The sequence below is a fragment of the Aptenodytes patagonicus genome, chromosome W, assembly GCF_965638725.1.
Source record: "Aptenodytes patagonicus chromosome W, bAptPat1.pri.cur, whole genome shotgun sequence".
NCBI classification, from domain to species: Eukaryota; Metazoa; Chordata; class Aves; order Sphenisciformes; family Spheniscidae; genus Aptenodytes; species Aptenodytes patagonicus.
Window position 1 is genome coordinate 47,409,742 of NC_134981.1, and position 19,653 is coordinate 47,429,394.

The following is a 19,653-nucleotide window of genomic DNA, read 5'->3' on the forward strand; positions in this document are numbered from 1 at the left end:
TGAAGGGATTGAGAGCAGCCCTGCTGAGAAGGACTTGGGGGTGCTGGTGGATGAAAAGCTGGACATGAGCCAGCAATGTGCGCTCGCAGCCCAGAAGGCCAATCGTATCCTGGGCTGCATCAGAAGAAGCATGGCCAGCAGGTCGAGGGAGGTGATTCTGCCCCTCTACTCTACTCTGGTGAGACCCCACCTGGAGTACTGCGTCCAGCTCTGGAGCCCTCAGCACAGGAAAGACATGGACCTGTTGGAGCAGGTCCAGAAGAGGGCCACGAAAATCATCAGAGGGATGGAGCACCTCTCCTGTGAGGAAAGGCTGAGAGAGTTGGGGTCGTTCAGCCTAGAGAAGAGAAGTCTCTGGGGAGACCTTATTGCAGCCTATCAGTACTTAAAGGGGGCTTATAAGAAAGATGGGTAAAGACTTTTTAATAGGGCCTGTTGCGACAGGACAAGGGGGAATGGTTTTAAACTAAAGGGGGGTAGATTTAGACTAGATATTTTTTACTCTGAGGGTGGTGAAGCACTGGCACAGGTTGCCCAGAGAGGTGGTGGATGCCCCATCCCTGGAAACATTCAAGGTCAGGTTGGACGGGGCTCTGAGCAACCTGATCTAGTTGCAGATGTCCCTGCCCATGGCAGGGGGGTTGGACTAGATGACCTTTAAAGGTCCCTTCCAACCCAAACCATTCTATGATGATTCTATGATGATTCTTTCCTCTGTGCTTTTTGGATACATGAGGAGCAGAGCTATTCATTAAATAAAGAAGGAGCATACTTCTGTCTGAAGAGTGGAATTACAAGCTGTCAGGTTATCATGCGTACTATTTCATCTCCTCAGTGTGATTGCATAGTGCAGGCATTTATGGACATTATCTGCAAAAATAAATACTGCTCTTCACCTTTGGGAAAAGAAAACTTGAAATTGTGGACAGTGATGCCACAATAATGATGAGCCAGAACAGCTCTCTCTTTCTCACAAGCAACAGTCTAGCAGATTTCCTGAGCAGTTGCATTATCATAACTGTAGGTACTCTCAGAAAAAGTCCATCATCAAGTTGATATTCCATGAAGAGCAAATCATATTAAAAATTTTTTGGCGTCTAATATTGAAATGTCCAGTGTTCCAGGAAATTTGAGTTCAGCTTCATTACAAGATGTTGTACTATGGGATCAATTGCACATGTACACAATTTCTAGTATGATACGCAACATAAGTCAAAACCAATTATAGAGAAAGTTAACATAATTTCTCTTAGTTTCTTCAGCTTCTTATTCTACTTCTAGACCTACCAGCCATAGGGAATGAATGAGAATAGGAAATGAAGGTCAAATAACTGTACCCAAACCTGAAATTATATTATCTGAAAGCCCATACATTTGCTGCTTTGAATGTTGCTAACAAATTTCTCCTTACAGATAGAAGAAATTCTTCTATAAAACAAAGTTCTTTTTTAAGATAATCTTAACCATACCAATGAAGCAGATTCTTAGTTTGGTACATTCCACAAAACTTTTTACTTGAGCCCAAGGCTTACCATTGTACATTGGATCATGTCGGATTTGTCTTACATTCCATTAGGTGGATTTCCTGTTGGTACTGTCTTAGTCAGTCTCTTGTTATACTCTGACATCGAAGAACTCTTAAAAATGTTTTTTGTGTCTTTAGTTTTCAGAAGAGATCCCACTCCTGCATATGGGAACTTAATACTATTTGTGCAAATCTTAGATGAAGTCCTGTGTTCAACTTCTGAGGAATATCCTTTACATAATTTCACTTTCAACAGTGAAATTAGTTACTGTTGCATTAGCCAAAAAGTAGTAAGCTTACAGCCTCTTATGGCTAATATTTTTATATAATTCTCCACAAATATAAAGTAATGTTGAAATCCCATCTTAAAAATATTTTTATTAAGTTTCCTCAGACTTCTGTTTAAAACAATCCATCAATTTACTTGTGGTCTATCATAATAACTAATCAGTTCTGGAAAAGTAGAAAATTAACTTCATGGATGTTTCAGGCATGGACAGAAAATCCTTTCAGACCGTGTTTCCATCTGCCTCCTCAGTAACCTCACCCGTGCTTCACAGGGTGTCCTGGTTTTGGCTGGGATAGAGTTAATTTTCTTCCTAGTAGCTGGTACAGTGCTGTGTTTTGGATTTAGTATGAGAATAATGTTGATAACACACTGATGTTTTAGTTGTTGCTAAGTAGTGCTTACACTAGTCAAGGACTTTTCAGCTTCTCATGCCCTGCCAGCGAGAAGCTGGGAGGGGGGACAGCCAGGACAGCTGACCCGAACTGGCCAAAGGGGTATTCCATACCATATGATGTCATGCTCAGCATATAAACTGGGGGGAGTTGGCCAGGGGCGGTGACCGCTGCTCGGGAACTGGCTGGGCATCGGTTGGCAGGTGGTGAGCAATTGCATTGTGCATCACTTGCTTTGTATATTCTTTTATCATTATTATTATTATTTTTTTCCCTTCCTTTTCTGTCCTATTAAATTGTCTTTATCTCAACCCATGAACTTTACTTTTTTTTTTTTCCGATTCTCTCCTGAATCCCACTGGGGTGTGGGGGGAGTGAGCGAACAGCTGTGTGCTATTTAGCTGCCTGCCGGGTTAAACCACAACAGTCCTTTTGGCACCCAATGTGGGGCACGAAGGGTTGAGATAATGACAGATCTGACCAGAGCGTGTTAAGGCAAATTTGTTATAAGCATTCATCATATTGGTTTAATAGTCGCTGGTCAGAATGATGTTGATTAATTTACTCTCAAAGTTGTCGTGCTTGCTCTCAAAGTTGTGTTATGTAAAACCTTACTTGCTGTATATGTTCCCTGTCGTGCTGTCTATCACCTCTGGGAGCTGGATCAAGGATAGCATTTTGCTGCACTGTGTAACACTACTGGTTTATGATGTGATAAAATTTTTGGTCGTGAGACTAATTTTTGTATTTGTACTTCTGCATTTGTACTCGGCATTGCCGTCATCTCCATACCTCGGGAGTCACTTTTCGGAAGCTATTAATAATTCCACCTTTTACCTTTTCTCCTCGGGGAACCAATCTATGGGGGAGACGGGGGGGACACTTTCCCCTGCTCCTTCACCTTCCCTTTCTCCTTCAGGCTAGTTACAACAGCTCTTGAGAAATTTGAATATCCTTGGGATGTTCAAACCAGCATGGTCCTATTGCTATGTCTCCTGAATTTGGTTCAGGTCTTGTTTAAGGTTAAACAGTTATTTAAGAATACCATCCAGAGATCAACCCTGGCGACAGGCACTGCGGCTACTCCAACCCCAGCGACAGGCACTGCGGCTGAACCAAAGAACCAACCCGTACCAATATCAGTCGCCCCATACACAAGAAGAAATACACAAGTAAATCAACTCATTTAGTAAGGGATGAAGATGAACCAGGGCCATCACGAGAACAGGAGGAGGAAGAGGCAGAATCCAGAAATGATGCGGTAACCACCCGATCCCAATCCCAATCCAGATCCCTGAGTGAGCTGCGAGATATGCAAAAAGATTTCAGTCGTCGTCCAGACGAGCATGTTGTCACCTGGCTGCTCCGATGCTGGGATAACGGGGCCAGTAGCCTGGAATTAGAGGGTAGGGAAGCCAAGCAGCTGGGATCCCTTTCCAGGGAAAGGGTCATTGACAAAGCAATTGGAAAAGGAGCAAAAGCCCTCAGCCTCTGGAGGCGACTCCTGTCAGGCGTGAAGGAAAGATGTTAACATGTAACATCTTCAAGGAAGATGTTATATGTCATCCAGGCAAGTGGACCACCATGGAGAAGGGTATCCAGTACCTGAGGGAATTAGCTGTGCTGGAGGTGATTTATGATGACCTGAACAATGAACAACTATCCAAAGATCCAGATGAAGTCCAGTGCACACGACCCATGTGGCGGAGGTCTGTACGGAGCGCACCATCGTCATATGCCAACTCATTGGCAGTAATGACTTGGAAAGACAGAGAGGGACAAACGGTGAATGAATTGGCTGGCCAACTCCGGCAATACGATGAAAGTCTCTCTTCCTCCCTACGGGCCTGCATCTCAGATGTGGAGAAACTGTCCAGGAAGGTCCAGCAACTCAAAGAGGATATGTCCTACTCCCCACCTGTATGGACCAGTATCTCAGCCATTAGGAGTCAGCGTCCCTCTGCTCAAGAGGGAGGATATAGAGGGTACACATTACAGGCCACCCTGTGGTTTTATTTACGTGACCACGGAGAGGACATGAGGAAGTGGGATGGAAAACCTACCGCAGCCCTAGGGGCACGCGTACATGAATTGCAAGGGAAAACAATCACAAAAGGGGGTTCTTCCAGGAAAATTGCTGCTCCAGTTTCCAGCGGGCAGTTCCCCAGACAGAGTAGAAGGGCTGATCTTACTTCTGATCTTAATGAAGAAACTTCTGACTCGTACGTACAAGAAGTAAGAAATGAGTACTGTGATGAGGACTAGAGGGGCCCTGCCTCCAGCCAGGGGGAGGAAAGGGACAACCGGGTTTACTGGACTGTGTGGATTCGGTGGCCTGGCACATCAGACCCACAGGAGTATAAGGCTCTAGTAGACACCGGTGCACAGTGTACCCTAATGCCATCAAGCTATATAGGGGCAGAACCCATCTGTATTTCTGGGGTGACGGGGGGATCCCAACAGCTAACTGTATTGGAGGCTGAAGTAAGTAACTGGGAATGGGTGGCAGAAGCACCCCATTGTGACTGGCCCAGAGGCTCCGTGCATCCTTGGCATAGACTACCTCAGGAGAGGGTATTTCAAGGACCCAAAAGGGTACAGGTGGGCTTTTGGTATAGCTGCCTTGGAGACGGAAGAAATTAAACAGCTGTCCACCTTGCCTGGTCTCTCGGAGGACCCTTCTGTTGTGGGGTTGCTGAGGGTCGAAGACCAACAGGTGCCGATGACCACCACAACGGTGCACAGGCAGCAATATCGCACCAATCAAGACTCCCTGATTCCCATCCATAAGCTGATTTGTTGACTAGAGAGCCAAGGAGTGATCAGCAAGACTCGCTCACCCTTTAACAGTCCCATATGGCCAGTGCGGAAGTCTAATGGAGAGTGGAGACTAACAGTAGACTATCGTGGCCTAAATGAAGTCATGCCACCGCTGAGTGCTGCCGTGCCAGACATGCTAGAACTTCAATACGAACTGGAGTCAAAGGCAGCCAAGTGGTATGCCACAGTTGATATTGCTAATGCGTTTTTCTCAATCCCTTTGGCAGCAGAGTGCAGGCCACAGTTTGCTTTCACTTGGAGGGGCGTCCAGTACACCTGGAACCGACTGCCCCAGGGGTGGAAACACAGCCCCACCATTTGCCATGGAGTGATCCAGACTGCGCTGGAACAGGGTGAGGCTCCAGAACACCTGCAATACATTGATGACATCATCGTGTGGGGCAACACAGCAGGAGAAGATTTTGAGAAAGGGAAGGAAATAGTCCAAATCCTGCTGAAGGCCGGTTTTGCCATAAAACAAAGTAAGGTCAAGGGACCTGCACAGGAGATCCAGTTTTTAGGAATAAAATGGCAAGATGGACGTCATCAGATCCCAATGGATGTGATCAACAAAATAACAGCCATGTCTCCACCAGCCAGCAAAAAGGAAACACAAGCTTTCTTAGGCGTCGTGGGTTTTTGGAGAATGCACATTCCAAATTACAGTCTGATTGTAAACCCTCTCTATCAAGTGACCCGGAAGAAGAACGATTTCAAATGGGGCCCTGAGCAACGACAAGCCTTTGAACAAACTAAACAGGAGATAGTTCACGCAGTAGCCCTGGGGCCAGTCCGGGCAGGGCAAGATGTAAAAAATGTGCTCTACACCACAGCCGGGGAGAACGGCCCTACCTGGAGCCTCTGGCAGAAAGCACCAGGGGAGACTCGAGGTCGACCCCTAGGGTTTTGGAGTCGGGGATACAGAGGATCCGAGGCCCGCTATACTCCAACTGAAAAAGAGATATTAGCAGCATATGAAGGGGTTCGAGCTGCTTCAGAAGTGATCGGCACTGAAGCACAGCTCCTCCTGGCACCCCGACTGCCGGTGCTAGGCTGGATGTTCAGAGGGAGGGTCCCCTGTACACATCATGCAACTGATGCTACAAGGAGTAAGTGGGTCACGCTGATCACACAACGGGCTCGAATAGGAAACCCCAGTCGCCCAGGAATCCTGGAAGTGATCATGGATTGGCCAGAGGGCAAAGATTTTGGAATATCGCCAGAGGAGGAGGTGACGCGTGCTGAAGAGGCCCCAATGTATAATGAACTACCAGAAAATGAGAAGCAATATGCCCTGTTCGCTGATGGGTCCTGTCGCCTTGTGGGAAAACATCGGAGGTGGAAAGCTGCTGTATGGAGTCCCATGCGACAAGTTATAGAAACTGCTGAAGGAGAAGGTGAATTGAGTCAGTTTGCAGAGGTGAAAGCCATCCAGCTAGCCCTAGAGATTGCTGACTGAGAAAAGTGGCCAGTGCTCTATCTCTATACTGACTCATGGATGGTGGCAAATGCCCTGTGGGGGTGGTTGCAGCAATGGAAGCAGAGCAACTGGCAGCGCAGAGGCAAACCCATCTGGGCTGCCGCATTGTGGCAGGTAGACAAACTGGTTGTAAAAGTCCGTCACGTAGATGCTCACGTACCCAAGAGTCGGGCCACTGAAGACCATCAAAACAACCAGCAGGTGGATCAGGCTGCTAAGATTGAAGTGGCTCAGGTGGATCTGGACTGGCAACATAAGGGTGAGTTATTTCTAGCTATCCTCTCTGAGTTGCTGGATCTCCCGGGACAGTTTTTCCACAGCCGAGACGAGGGAGGAAGAGAGACTTTCCTCATATTGCCGGAGTTGACTAGCCAATTCACGTCTGGGACTTTGTTTTCATCTACAGTACCTACCCTTTTGGGTCCTTGAAATACCGTCTCCTGAGGTAGTCTATGCCAAGGATGCATGGGTGAATTATTTATAGGTCGGTGGGCCCATGACACCTCAGGTCACCAAGGAAGAGATGCAACATAGAGATGGGCTCGTGATCGATGGGGTGGATTTGACCATGGACACTATTGCGCAGGTTGTCCATGAATGCGAAACATGCGCTGCAATCAAGCAAGCCAAGCGGTTAAAGCCTCTCTGGTATGGAGGACGATGGCTGAAATATAAACATGGGGAGGCCTGGCAGATGGATTATATCACACTCCCACAGACCCACCAAGGCAAGCGCCACGTGCTTACAATGGTGGAGGCAACCCCCGGATGGCTGGAAACATATCCCGTGCCCCATGCCACCGCCCGGAACACTATCCTGGGCCTTGAGAAGCAAGTCCTATGGCGACATGGCACCCCAGAAAGAATTGAGTCAGACAATGGGACTCATTTCCGAAACAACCTCATAGACACCTGGGCCAAAGAGCACGGCATTGAGTGGGTGTATCACATCCCCTGTCATGCACCAGCCTCTGGGAAAATTGAACGATACAATGGACTGTTAAAGACTACACTGAGAGCAATGGGTGGCGGGACATTCAAACATTGGGATACGCATTTAGTAAAGGCCACCTGGTTAGTCAACACTCGGGGATCTGCCAATCGAGCTGGCCCTGCCCAGTCAGAACTTTTACGTACTGTAGAAGGGCATAAAGTCCCTGTAGTGCACATAAAAAATATGTTGGGGAAAACAGTTTGGGTTATTCCTGCCTCGGGCAAAGGCAAACCCATCCGTGGGATTGCTTTTGCTCAAGGACCTGGGTGCACTTGGTGGGTGATGCGGAAGGATGGGGAAGTCCGATGTGTACCTCAAGGGCATTGGATTTTGGGTGAGAGTAGCCAATGAATTAAATTGTATGATGTTAATCGCTATGTAATTCTGTATATCATCATTTCTGTGGTGAGTATATGCCATATCAACGGTATCACAGTAAGAATCACCCAAATTAATGAAGAATGAACTCTGATGAAACCGTGCAAAGTGCAGCGATGATAGAACCAGACAAGGGCAGCAGTGATGGAACCAGAACTGACTTCAGCATGCGGCAACGCGACACCACACACCATCTCTCCTGCCCTGAAGGACTGTTATGACAGATGGAACCCAAGGTCATGGACTAAATGAACTCAACGAACATTTTAGAGGGATGGCCCATAGACTAAGGGAATGATATCTCTGTGTATATATCAAGAGACAAGAAAAGTGGTGGTGATTAATTGGGATGTATTGGGAAGTGTGGGGACCTGGGCATGATGTAGATGGTAGAGAATAAGGGGTGGATACTATACGAGCTACTAGGAAGAAAATTAACTCTATCCCAGCTGAAACCAGGACACAGGGTTAAACTATCTTCTTGTAAAGACTATTCAAATAAATCATTGTGTAATAAATATTAATCTTGTATCATATGGCTGAACTCAGGAAGACTGCACTAAATGTTTTAGAGTGGATTCTCGTTTGATATGCTGGGTGTGAGGACTACCAGTATTTTTTTAAGTGAAAGCTTAAGGCATGTCTCCAGGCAGAATGCTTTGCAAAATAATGCAGTGATAGCTATTCTGCATGAGCTCCTTCGCATAGGCACATTTATTCTGTGTTATAAGAGCTTTTTTTCTGATTAGCTTAATTTACATCTCTCTTAGCCTGAAATAAGAGAGTTTACACAGAGAGCTATTATGGAATATCAGTTATTTCCTCTATGCATACAAACCTTGTATACATAGAGACACTGTAAGCAGTCTGCATGGAAACTTGGAAGCCTGGATCTTAGCAAGGGATTGGATGATTGATTTCCATTATAAAATAGCAATATTACAGATAGCAGTGCCTGAACTTTGTGACAAGAAGGAAGGTAGCTCATTAGAGTTCTCTCTAAAAGTAAAAAAATAAATCCAGTATTACCAATGTAGTAAAACTAAAGACAGGGAAAAAGTTTCTAAATGGTAAAGTGGCTGGAATTATCTAACAATTCTGAAATTAGGACAAATTTGAGAATTAATTTTGATTAGAGAATAATTATTTGAAACTAGTTTCAAAACTGCTAGCAGTGAGAAGTTGTACTTCCCAAAGGTACAGTTTGGAGGCTATGGCATTTGAGGGATGGGACATCTTCCTACTTGTTCAAATCTCTTTTCTGGCTGGGTGTTGGCAGGGATTTGCACCAGAGTCTCCTATTTCTCTTTTTGGTGCACTGAGACTACTGGAGGGGTGGGGAGGGTATTCTAAGTCTCCTAACTATTTGTGCTGTCTACATTTGTCTTTTAAGTATTAACTGTCAATTATTATACAGGATGCTGATTAGGAAACAGTTTCTAATCCAAGTTCCCGTTAATATCTGTTTATAATGTAATGGAAAACAACTTAACAGGAGAGATTAAAAGACCTAGCACCAAGAACACTGTATTGTGATGGTAAGGATTCTTTCCAGAAAAAAATTGGGTTCATCACCCTAGGAAGAAGCAAGAATTTAAGCCTGCCTCGTGCATTCAGAGCTACTACTCCAACTCCTGGATTTTGAATGAGATAGCAATGCTATATATTTTAGCCATTCCTTTTGTTTCCTTGTATGAAAAATGCCAGAAATGCGTCATTTCAGCCTGATCTAATGCAACATTCTGAGAGAAAGGGAAGAGAGTATTGGCAACAAAACCAAAGATAAAAAATTTACTTGTGGGCTCTTTGTGGATACTTGAGTAGAACAAGGCAAGGTTTGTGGAGGGAGAAATAAAGATATAGATTAGTTTGCTGGTTTTTTTATAATCTTTTAATATTATGCACTGTTGTGATACCAGTGGATTCTGGATAGTGCGTGATATTTGAAGCTTGGATAATAGAGAAATCAAAGATTAGCCTCAGCATTTGTGCAAGATTCCTGTCTTCAGTGAACATTTGTCTTCTTAACATATATAGGTGCAGCATTTCAAATTTATTTCTGGTGCATTCTACTGATTGAGTGGGATGAACTAAGCCATCATATGTTTTGATGAGTAGCTTTCCTGCTTCTGCCTGGTACTTAGTTTAACATTGATTCCTAATTCCTTTTTACACAAGAAGATTCTTGCTTGAGGGAAACAGGTACTAAGAAACAAAGACAAAGGATGCGGAAAGAAACAATTTTCTCATTTTTTTCTATAATGTTCTTTGCTTTCATTCTGAATTTTTTTCTTGACTCAGTTAAATTATTTTCCCCTCTCCTGCTTCCTCACAGAATTTAAAGGATTAGAGATGGGTAAGAATAACTTCAAAGTAATGATCAAGAAGAGAAGGTATCTGGCAAGATGAGGTACCTGCTTTGATTTCTATATATGCTGAGTAGTTCCCAGTGGCAAAGGATCCTGTATGGAACCTAAGGAGGAACCTACCCTGGAGGATGATCGTCTAAAGCTTTTAGATGTCCCCACTAATTATAGAGGCTCCCATTCATACTCTGATTTGTAGGCCTTTTTCTCTCTTTTCCACCGCAGAAAGATCTTACTGGGATTTAATCCTGGTCATGTTCATGGAAAGGAAACCTATGTCAGTTTTTCTTAGCTATGGATCTACGGCCTGCTTCTCCTCCTGCTTTTTCCTGTTCTGTCTCTCAACCTTCCTTTCTGGTCTCTTCCCTTGTTTTCCATATTTAATCTTATTTTTGTCTAGTGCACTTGGTTTCCTGATAAAATTAGACAGATGTAATCCTTGTGTCATAATTTCTGAATAGTAACTTTTGAAGCTCTAATCAATTTCAACCAAATTTGACAGTGGGCCAAAAGTCTCAAAGATAATCAAATTTCTACAAACTTCCTGGCAAGGCAGCAGTTAGGATAATGAGACCCAAATTAGCACTTCCTTGATTTGTTGGACCTCACCTTTCATCTGCTCCATCTGTGCAAGCATCACTATGGAGAGCTCTCCTGCCCATATGGTTGTGAGCCATGAACATAGGTTTTAATGGCCTGGGTCTGGCTAACCCAGATCCTTTGCTTGACACTTTTCTGTACTAGAGGGAAACTAGTGAAGATTCCCACTGCTCACAAAAATCTCGTATAAACCTTTGTGCCGATCCTTTCCTACTAACTGGTGGCAAGCCTTTACTCTCCTACTTACTGACTCCATCTTGTAGGTATTTCAGTATGATAAGCTCTCAAGAGGTGTGCTGCATTAGCTGTCTGTCTTCCAAACAGCCCTGTGATAACTATGGCAATTGCTTAAACAGAAGAGGTTAAGAAACATGTCCCATTTCTTGGTTGTTTTTTTTAAAGCTGGTTTTGTTCTCTCATGTGCTGTGCTGCATACTTCTCTGCTATGTAGCTGTTTCCTGCTTCTTATTCCGGTGTGCGTGCTTTCCTGCCCTCTTTCACTGTCCTCATTATCCAGATATGTAGATTTTACAAGTACACTGCCCGTCTTACTAGTTGCCTGTGATGGTTCCCTTTGCTGTTTTGCTGGAGACTATGCTGTGGGTACTAGTTTTGGCTCCTTCAAGAGTGGTGGCTCACAGTAATAGAAGGAAAGTTGGCTCAGGACACTTCTTAGCACCTGAGACTGGACAGCTGACTGTAACTTACTTAAATACTGATTTAATTGAAAGCATTGGGGAAGTGAGATGAAGAGCCACACAGCAAATTACCTGGGCCACAATGTTAGGAACCACTAATATTCCCTGTCCTCAATACCTCTGAACAGTTGTTAAGCCTGTGATGTGCAGCATGTGTGTGGCACTCATATCGAGTACTGTGCTGCAGCAGAGGAAGCAGAAAGTGAAACTAGTTTTCAGTTAAAGCGGGATGTAAGCAGGATGATTACAAACACAATGACTAAAAATAAAATTATAAAAAGCTAAGGAATTACTGTTTTTCATTTTCATATTTTAGACCAGTTTTAAGCAGTGTATGTTCTTATTTCGCCCAGTAGCATATGTATAATATATATAAAATAGCAATATATATATAATATGTATGTAATGCATATGTATTTATATATATAAAAGCATTGGGTAATCATTAATGGCATGAAATGTAACAAGAACAAATGCCGGATTCTGCACCTGGGACAGAGTAACGCCAGCACAAGTATAAATTGGGAGAGGAGTGGCTGGAGAGCAGCCCTGCAGAAAGGGATCTGGGGGTGCTGGTTGACAGCAGGCTCAATAGGAGTCAGCAGTGTGCCCTGGCAGCCAAGAGGGCAAACCGCATCCTGGGGGGGCATCAAACACAGTATAACCAGCCAGTCAAAAGATGTGTATTATTATCCTGCTGTATTCAGCGTTGGTGCAGCCTCACCTTGAGTACTGCGTGCAGTTCTGGGCCCCACAATTTAAGAAGGATGTGAAGGTCCTTGAATGCGTCCAGAGGAGGGCAACAAAGCTGGTGGCAGGGCTGGAAGGCATGTCCTCTGAGGAGCGGCTGAGGACTTTGGGTTTGTCTAGTTTGGAGAGAAGGAGGCTGAGGGGTGACCTCATTGCTCTCTACAGCTTCCTGAGGAGGGGAAGTGGAGAGGGAGGTGCTGATCGAGAAGTGGGCCCATGTGAACCTCATGAGGTTTAACAAGGCCAAGTGCAAGGTCCTGCCCCTGGGTCGGGGCAACCCCCAGTATCAATACAGGCTGGGGGATGAAGGGATTGAGAGCAGCCCTGCCGAGAAGGACTTGGGGGTACTGGTGGACGAAAAGCTGGACATGAGCCAGCAATGTGCGCTCACAGCCCAGAAGAAGGCCAATCGTATCCTGGGCTGCATCAAAAGCAGCGTGGCCAGCAGGTCGAGGGAGGTGATTCTGCCCCTCTACTCTGCTCTGGTGAGACCCCACCTGGAGTAATGTGTCCAGCTCTGGGGCCCTCAGCATAAGAAAGACACAGACCTGTTGGAGCGGGTCCAGAAGAGGGCCATGAAAATGATCAAGGGGATGGAACACCTCTCCTATGAAGAAAGGCTGAGAGAGTTGGGGTTGTTCAGCCTAGAGAAGAGAAGGCTTCAGGGAGACCTTATTGCAGCCTATCAGTACTTAAAGGAGGCTTATAAAAAAGATGGCGGCAAATGTTTTATCAGGGCCTGTTGCGACAGGACAAGGGGGAATGGCTTTAAACTAAAGGGGGGTAGATTTAGACTAGATATAAGGAAGAAATTTCTTTACGCTGAGGGTGGTGAAACACTGGCACAGGTTGCCCAGAGAGGTGGTGGATGCCCCATCCCTGGAAACATTCAAGGTCAGGTTGGACGGGGCTCTGAGCAACCTGATCTAGTTGCAGATGTCCCTGCCCACGGCAGGGGGGTTGGACTAGATGATCTTTAAAGGTCCCTTCCAACCCAAACTATTCTATGATTCTATGATCTCTTCTCCCTGGGATCCATAGAATCATACAATCATAGAATCATTAAGGTTGGAAGAGACCTCTAAAGATCATCGAGTCCAACCGTCAACCCAACACCACCATGCCTACTAAACCATGTCCCTAAGCGCCTCATCTACACATCTTTTAAATACCTCCAGGGATGTGGACTCAACCACTTCCCTGGGCAGCCTGTTCCAATGTTTAACCACTCTTTCAGTAAAGAAATTTTTCCTCACGTCCAATCTAAACCTCCCCTGGCGCAACTTGAGGCCATTTCCTCTCGTCCTATCACTTGTTACCTGGGAGAAGAGACCAACACCCACCTCGCTACAGCCTCCTTTCAGGTAGTTGTAGAGAGCGATGGGGTCTCCCCTCAGCCTCCTTTTCTCCAGGCTAAACAACCCCAGTTCCCTCAGCCGCTCCTCATAAGACTTGTTCTCCAGACCCCTCACCAGCCTCGTTGCCCTTCTCTGGACACGCTCCAGCACCTCAACGTCCTTCTTGTAGTGAGGGGCCCAAAACTGAACACAGTATTCGAGGTGCGGCCTCACCAGTGCCGAGTACAGGGGCACGATCACTTCCCTACTCCTGCTGGCCACACTATTTCTGATACAGGCCAGGATGCCATTGGCCTTCTTGGCCGCCTGGGCACACTGCCGGCTCATGTTCAGCCGGCTGTTGACCAACACCCCCAGGCCCTTTTCCGCCAGGCAGCTTTCCAGCCACTCTTCCCCAAGCCTGTAGCACTGCATGGGGTTGTTGTGGCCGAAGTGCAAAATCCGGTACTTGGCCTTGTTGAATCTCATACAGTTGGCCTCGGCCCATCGATCCAGCCTGTCCAGGTCCCTCTGCAGAGCCTTCCTACCCTCGAGCAGATCAACACTCCTGCCCAACTTGGTGTCGCCTGCAAACTTACTGAGGGTGCACTCGATCCCCTCATCTGGATCATTGATAAAGATATTGAACAAGACCGGCCCCAAAACTGAGCCCTGGGGAACACCGCTCGTGACCGGCCGCCAACTGGATTGAACTCCATTCACCACAACTCTCTGGGCCCGGCCGTCCAGCCGGTTTTTGACCCAGCGCAGAGTACACCTGTCTAAGCCGTGAGCCGCCAGCTTCTCTAGGAGAATGCTGTGGGAGGCAGTGTCAAAGGCCTTCCTGAAGTCCAGGTAGACCACATCCACAGCCTTTCCCTCATCCACTAGGCAGGTCACCTGGTCATAGAAGGAGATCAGGTTGGTCAAGCAGGACCTGCCTCTCATGAATCCGTGCTGGCTGGGCCTGATCCCCTGGTTGTCCCGCTCATGCCTTGTGAGCGCCCTCAAGATGAGCCGCTCCATAATCTTCCCCGGCACCGAGGTCAGGCTGACAGGCCTGTAGTTCCCCGGATCCTCCTTCCGGCCCTTCTTGTAGATGGGCGTCACATTGGCAAGCCTCCAGTCGTCCGGGACCTCCCCCGTTAACCAGGACTGCTGATAAATGATGGAGAGCGGCTTGGCGAGCACCTCCACCAGCTCCCTCAGCACTCTCGGGTGGATCCCATCCAGCCCCATAGACTTGTGAGCGTCCAGGTGGCGTAGCAGGTCATTGACTGCTTCCTCTTGGATTATGGGGGGTTCATCCTGCTCGCCGTCCCTGTCCTCCAGCTCAGGGGGCCGAGTACCCTGAGGATAACTGGTCTGCCTGTTAAAGACTGAGGCAAAGAAGGCATTGAGTACCTCAGCCTTTTCCTCATCCTCAGTGACAATGTTCCCCCCTGCATCCAATAAAGGATGGAGATTCTCCTTGGCTCTCTTCTTGTCATTAATATATTTGTAAAAACTTTTTTTGTTGTCTCTAACGACAGCGGCCAGATTGCGTTCTAGCTGGGCTTTTGCCTTTCTCATTTCCTCTCTGCATGACCTAATGAGATCCCTGTACTCTGTACACTGTACATCCAGTGACAAGATGTGTGGGAATGGCTCAAAGCTGCGCCAGGGGAGGTTCATACTGGGCATTAGGAAACATTTCTTTACCAAGAGGGTGGTCAAACACTGGAACAGGCTTCCTAGAGAGGTGGTCGATGCCCCAAGCCTGTCAGTGTTTAAGAGGCATTTGGACAATTCCCTTAACAACATGCTTTAACTTTTGGTCAGCCCTGAAGTGGTCAGGCAGTTGGACTAGACAGTCGTCGTAGGTCCCTTCCAACTGAACTATTCTATTCTATATACACAAAAATTGCTAATTTTGACCTGAGATTTCCTCTGATATATTTTGAGGCTAAGGATAAGATACACTAGCTATTCAAAGTAGTTTCTTTTGAGTTTCTTTACCCCCTTCTTGTGTAGTTGGTCCTATTCCCTCTTTACATGTGAAATTGAGAACTTATGAAATCTACCCATCATTAAACCAAATCACGTAGAAGTAAAGCAGATGGTAAAGCAGGTACCACGTTCCTAATTCCTGGGTCTGCATTCGCATTCCCGCTTCTCCGTGGGCGGCAGCCTCCTAGCTCGCTGCCAGGTGCTGCGGGTGCGTGGCTGCAGCTGTCCCGAGGAGGCCGGGCTGGGGCTTTGCTTCGCCGCTCACCTGTCGGGGCTGCTGGAGCTTTCTCTCTGTTTTCGGGTGGTGGTGGGGAGGGGCTGTGGAGGAGGCGCCCCGTTTTCCGCCGCCCGGGATTGAGGGGCTCGTGTTTTGTCGCCCCTAGGCTCCTGACGGTGTGGGACGCACTGGGGAAAGGCTGACGGCGGCGCCGGCGGGCCCGAGGCGGCTCGGGCGGGCGGAGGCGTGCCCGGCGCTAGGACCCAGGAGGACGCGAGGCGGCTCTTAGGGCCAGATTGCAAATTCGCCGTGACTCAGTCCGCTCGGTGTAGTGTACAGCGGGCAGCGGTAGGAGCAGGTCAGTGCTGTCCTTTTGTGGGGCCGGGCTCGGCAGGGTGCGCGGGTGAGAGCAGGCCGGGCGCTGCGCAGCTCGCTCCCTCCCTCCCTCCGCCCGGGGCCTGCTGCGCCGCTAATCGCGGCCGCTTGTTTGGTGTTTTTCAGCAAGCCAAGATGGAGTATGAGTGGAAGCCCGACGAACAGGGGCTTCAGCAGATCCTGCAGCTGCTCAAGGAGTCTCAGTCCCCGGACACCACCACGCAGAGAGCTGTGCAACAAGTATCCTTGGTCGAGGCCTACGCCGCGCAGGCGGGTGGGGCGGGCAGGCAGAACGGGGCCGTGGCGGCCCGGGCGGGCGCTGGGGAGGCCGGGGGCGCCGGGTGGGGGCAGCGCGGCCGCAGGCCGGCACTGCGGCAGGCGGCGGCGGCCGGGCCTGCCCGGGGAGCTGCCACAGCGAGCGCTGTGGGCCGAGCCTCCGCCGGAGCGGGTGGCCGCGGCGCGGCGTTTGAACCGCCGAGGCGGCCTGTGGGCCGCGGGGCCGCCTTCCCCCGCCGGGAGCATGGGCACCTGTTGCGAGCCCGGAGCCAAGGGTCATTTTTTTTCTTTTTAAAGCCCTGGCTCTGGTGTGGCTGCTTCGGTATCTACTGTTTTCCCAGGTTGCCCCACGCTGGGCTGCTGCCAGCGCCCAAGCCCTCAGCCGCGGCGGGAGTGCGGCCCTCGCCGTGGCGGATCCTGCCGAGAGGGCTGGAGCGGGGGGGCTGCTATCCGCCAGCCTGAGTTGGCCGTGCGGCGCGGGGTACCCGTCGCCCCTGCGGCAAAGCGGGGGTGAGCAGGGGCTTCTAAACTAATCCGGTGCTGGGATTCAAGGCGAAAGCTGTAGCTGGTGGGAGGAGTGTCCCTGGTGGAGCCGCTGCCTGCATGCTCTCGTTGGCCTGCTGGCTCTGATGCTGTGTTTTGCTACGTTGTGAGGATGTTTCTGCTTGCCTAGAATCCTGAGCCTGAAATACTGCTCGTTACACTCTTTACACTTCACGAGAAGGGGGAAATCTACTGTATGTGGCTTCTTGTGCAGCTTTGCAGTGCATTTTATGTTAGTGTTGTGGATTGTTGGTTTGTTGTTTAGGTGTCGTGTGCGCGCCCCCCCCCCCCGGTCTCTCTTGATTGTAGAAGTGATAAAATAACAAGGTTTTAAGGAACAAAGACTGAGAGGAAAATTTTACATTAAGACTAATAGAAGCATAAGTCTTGAAAAAATAAAGTTCTCATCTACTGTCTCCTACTCCTTGAGCTAACTATATAAGTGCTTTAAAATATCTAGAAGTCCTGAAAGGATATCCTCCTATTGTTGCCCCACAAGCGGGGTCTGGTACCCAGTGTGCAATAAGCCAATCTTACACACAGAGCCGAGATATTTATTTATCTCATGTTTGCGCAAAGATGGGTGCTAGGTGGTAATTCCACAAAGCTAGCACACCACACACAAGAACTACAGCGTATTTACGTTGTTACATGACTAGCAAAAGCCCGCCTAAGTTCATGCTCATTGGTTAGTTGTGTTCAAATTAGCCTCGCTTGCCATGTAAATTAGCACGCATGCTCCTTGCAGGCGTGGGGGGGCAAGTCTTTCCAGTCTTGAACCAAGTTGGTGGTCGTGATCTCCCCCTGCCGCCTTTACCTTTCCCCTAGTTACCGCAGTTTTTTGCTGACTTCTTGTTTCTTTGGCAATCATCCAGCCTCCGGCGCCTTCTAGGGCAGGATGTTCCCCTTTTATCAGTCTTCTAGTTCTTCTTCAAGGGCATAGTCGTTGTAAGGCATGCTTTGTTTATACAAGGTAATCAGTCAGGCTAGAAAAATGAAGACTACAGTTTAGGATAGGTGTTAACCCAAACATATGGCTACGTTTCCCCCCTTTGAGACTATAGAAGAGGAACTTCACTGTAGTTTCTCTTATATTAGTCTCATCCTCTCATAACTTTGTCTCCCCATTATAGAACAACATTTCCAAAAATACTGTGTTATTACATAGATACATACAAAAGCTAATAAGGCAATTCTTATAATGCTTAGTAACTTTTTTTTTTACCCATACACTCAGATCAGGGAACCAGGAAGTCAAACATTTCCATGTTTCTTCAAATCCGTAAGATGTGTCATCCTTTCATATCTCATGGAGTATTTTAGTCTGTTTCCCGATGTCTTCTAAATCTGTAGAAATCCTACCATTCTGGTCTACATATACACAACAACTTGTATTTAAAACTGTGCACGCTCCTCTTTGGGAGGTTGGCATCATATCTAGAGCCATTCTGTTCTGTAAAGTGATTTTAGCCATTTCAGACACTTCTTCTTGTTGGGCTTTAATAGCATCGTAAGTCTCGTTCCCAATTTTCTCAATTACGGCAGAAATATTTACTATAGCTTTTTCTAATGCACTAACTCCTAACCAGGGAGAAACCATCTAGCGAAGGAGTGAAATCCTGTGGGTCTGTCAATCAATGGATTCTTTGCATTTCTTTTATTTCCCATTCTTGTTCTATTGTATCATTGTATGATGTTTGGTCACTGTTATTCTGTACATGTTTTACAAATATTGGGAAAGAGAAATTGAGGGGTATTCCTATTAAAGGAATACCTTTCTTAGGATGCTCGGGGAAATGAGTACAGATCCAACAATTAGACTTGTTCGCCATTTGTGCTTCATCAAAGTAAAATGGCAATTCATTCTGTTCTCGCAGATTTCCTGGTTCCCCATAAGACACTTTTGCATTTCTTAATTTCATCCATAGGCAACAGAGGAGTATCACCCCCCTTAGCTCCTTCATTTCTTTTCCTAAAGAGATCTGTATACCTACACAAATTCACTAGCAAAGATATGAAAACAATTATCAAAACGCAATACAAAGATAATAAGCTTTATATACAGTCTAGCTCAATATATGACTTTCCAGAGTCCCAACTACAGTTCATTGGGATTGAGAGAGCTTCAGTGGTCCCGTTTCTTCAGAGATCCACTCCTTCTGTGGAGCTTTCTTCACGCGGGTATAGTGTATCCACGAATCTATACCCTTCACTTTCACAGCAGTATAAGTGATAAGTAGCACTAGGTAAGGTCCTTTCCACCTTTCTTTCAAAGGCTCATCTTTCCAGGTGCGGATGTAAACTTCATCTCCAGGTTGAAATTCATGCACCGGTGAATCTAAAGGCAAAGGAGATCACTGATTAAGGTACCTGTGCAAGGAAGACAAAGTCTGCGACAAGGATAATAAATAATTGACCAGCATTCCCTCTCCTTTCATGTGCATTTGGTCCTCTTTCCCTGTCATCGAATTTATAGGATATGGTTTTTCCATACAGTGTTTCAAAAGGACTCACTTTTTCTCTTACTCTGGGAGTAATCCGAATTCTCATTAATGCTATAGGTAGGACATCTACCCACTTCATTTGCGTTTCCTGACATAGCTTCAAGACCTGTCTCTTTAGGG

General features: G+C 47.0%; 1 protein-coding gene across 3 annotated transcripts in view; it reads left to right on the forward strand.

Moving 5' to 3' along the window:
- Positions 1-19,653, forward strand: part of LOC143172195 (transportin-1-like) — a 137,667-nt gene that overhangs the window by 36,884 nt on the left and 81,130 nt on the right. For all 3 annotated transcript variants that reach the window (XR_012997309.1, XM_076361437.1, XM_076361438.1), the window contains exons 2-3: positions 16,002-16,193; positions 16,337-16,450. Coding sequence is in view for 2 of the 3 variants with exons in the window: in XM_076361437.1 (XP_076217552.1) it covers positions 16,346-16,450 (105 nt within the window). In the remaining variant the exon portion in view is untranslated. The remainder of the gene's footprint in view (positions 1-16,001; positions 16,194-16,336; positions 16,451-19,653) is intronic.